The 1483-nt window shown below is 43.7% G+C and overlaps 1 protein-coding gene across 1 annotated transcript; it reads right to left on the bottom strand.

Moving 5' to 3' along the window:
• Positions 1-967: 967 nt before the first annotated feature.
• LOC132519262 (ragulator complex protein LAMTOR5-like) lies at positions 968-1195 on the bottom strand. The gene has a single exon (XM_060147195.1). It carries the CDS (start codon positions 1193-1195, stop codon positions 968-970), a length of 228 nt encoding a protein of 75 aa, XP_060003178.1.
• Positions 1196-1483: the final 288 nt, after the last annotated feature.

The following is a 1483-nucleotide window of genomic DNA, read 5'->3' as shown; positions in this document are numbered from 1 at the left end:
CAGAACTTCCCTGCTCCTCTCTTGCTCTCTAATAGCCTTCTTTGTTCTTTTTCCCGACTTCTAACCAGATTTATTAAACATAACAAAAGTCTCTCTACAAAGTGACCTATACCTTCAAAACATGCTAATACTGTACGCTAACACATATATATGGAACCAAAAAAAAAAGCTCCTGAAGAACCTAGGGGCAGGAAGGAATAAAGACGCAGACCTACTAGAGAATGGACTTGAGGGCACAGGGAGGGGGAAGGGTAAGCTGTGACAAAGTGAGAGAGTGGCATGGACATATATACACTACCAAACGTACATACACTACCAAATCGATAGCTAGTGGGAAGCAGCCGCATAGCACAGGGAGATCAGCTCGGTGCTTTGTGACCACCTGGAGGGGTGGGATAGGGAGGGTGGGAGGGAGGGAGACGTAAGAGGGAGGGGATATGGGGATATATGTATATGTATAGCTGATCCACTTTGTTATAAAGCAGAAACTAATACAGCATTGTAAAGCAATTATACTCCAATAAAGATGTTAAAAGAAAAAAAAAAGAAAAGAACAAAGAGAGGGTTTTCGATTTAGAAAGAAATTTCCAAACTCTCATTCATTGGCTGGAGAAATGAAGAGACATAACCAAGTCATACATGGCTTATTAATAGCCGTGTGTGACAAGAGCCAAGAATCTGTGATCTCCAGCTCATTGGACCAAAAAACAAAACAAAACAAAAAGCTATTTTCTTAACTAGTATTTTGATAAATCAATCCATAGAATGTCCAAAAGCAGCTTACTCTAAAATTAATGGAAAAGTGTCCAATGCACATTCCATGATTGGCCTAACTACTGGAACTCTTGCAGTTCTATAAGATAATTAACACAAGGTATGATTGAGTCCCTGTGACAGGCTGCTGGGGAACGGATACGAAATGTCAAGAGGCCGTTTTGTGCACCGCCGTTGTAATGCCATCGCGTTTCTAGATGATGATAATGTTCCCTGATTCTAGACACACCATAGGAATATCAGTGGGGGCCAAGGTCAGCTTAGCTGCTTGCTGGGCTAGAACAAATATCACCCCAGCATGCTCAGCTGACAGGGTTCTGCAGCAGCCCAGATCGAGTCCTTGTGAACCTGTGCACAGGACTCCAACGGTGGATGGATTCTTCACCGCATCCTCCAGGTGCTGCTCCAAGATCGCCTCCATCCCGCTGTCCGCCCCCCGGGCAGGACCCCGAGGTGTGTCACCTTCTCCTTCTTTGTTCTGAAGTTCCAGTCCCCAGTTTAGCTTGCAGGTTACTGCATGGTCTGCAGATCCATCAATAGGAGGCAGCCTACTTTCAGTCAAAAACACTCCAAACACTTTCCCTTCTCAGGGCCTTTGTTAAAGGCTAGATTAAACAAAAAGGCTCAGCAGGTCTAGATCAGCAAAACTATCTTGAAATTATTCAATATTCAAAATTTCAAAAGTGAAAACACTAACCTAGTCGTGGTG

Source organism: Lagenorhynchus albirostris, chromosome 4, assembly GCF_949774975.1.
Source record: "Lagenorhynchus albirostris chromosome 4, mLagAlb1.1, whole genome shotgun sequence".
NCBI lineage: Eukaryota > Metazoa > Chordata > Mammalia > Artiodactyla > Delphinidae > Lagenorhynchus > Lagenorhynchus albirostris.
The sequence above is the reverse complement of the archived record's forward strand: the minus strand, read 5'-3'. Positions and strand labels throughout refer to the sequence as shown.

Bases quoted from the DNA above. Each gene is read 5' to 3' on its own strand.
- LOC132519262 (XM_060147195.1), bottom strand. From the start codon at position 1,195: ATGGAGGCGATCTTGGAGCAGCACCTGGAGGATGCGGTGAAGAATCCA.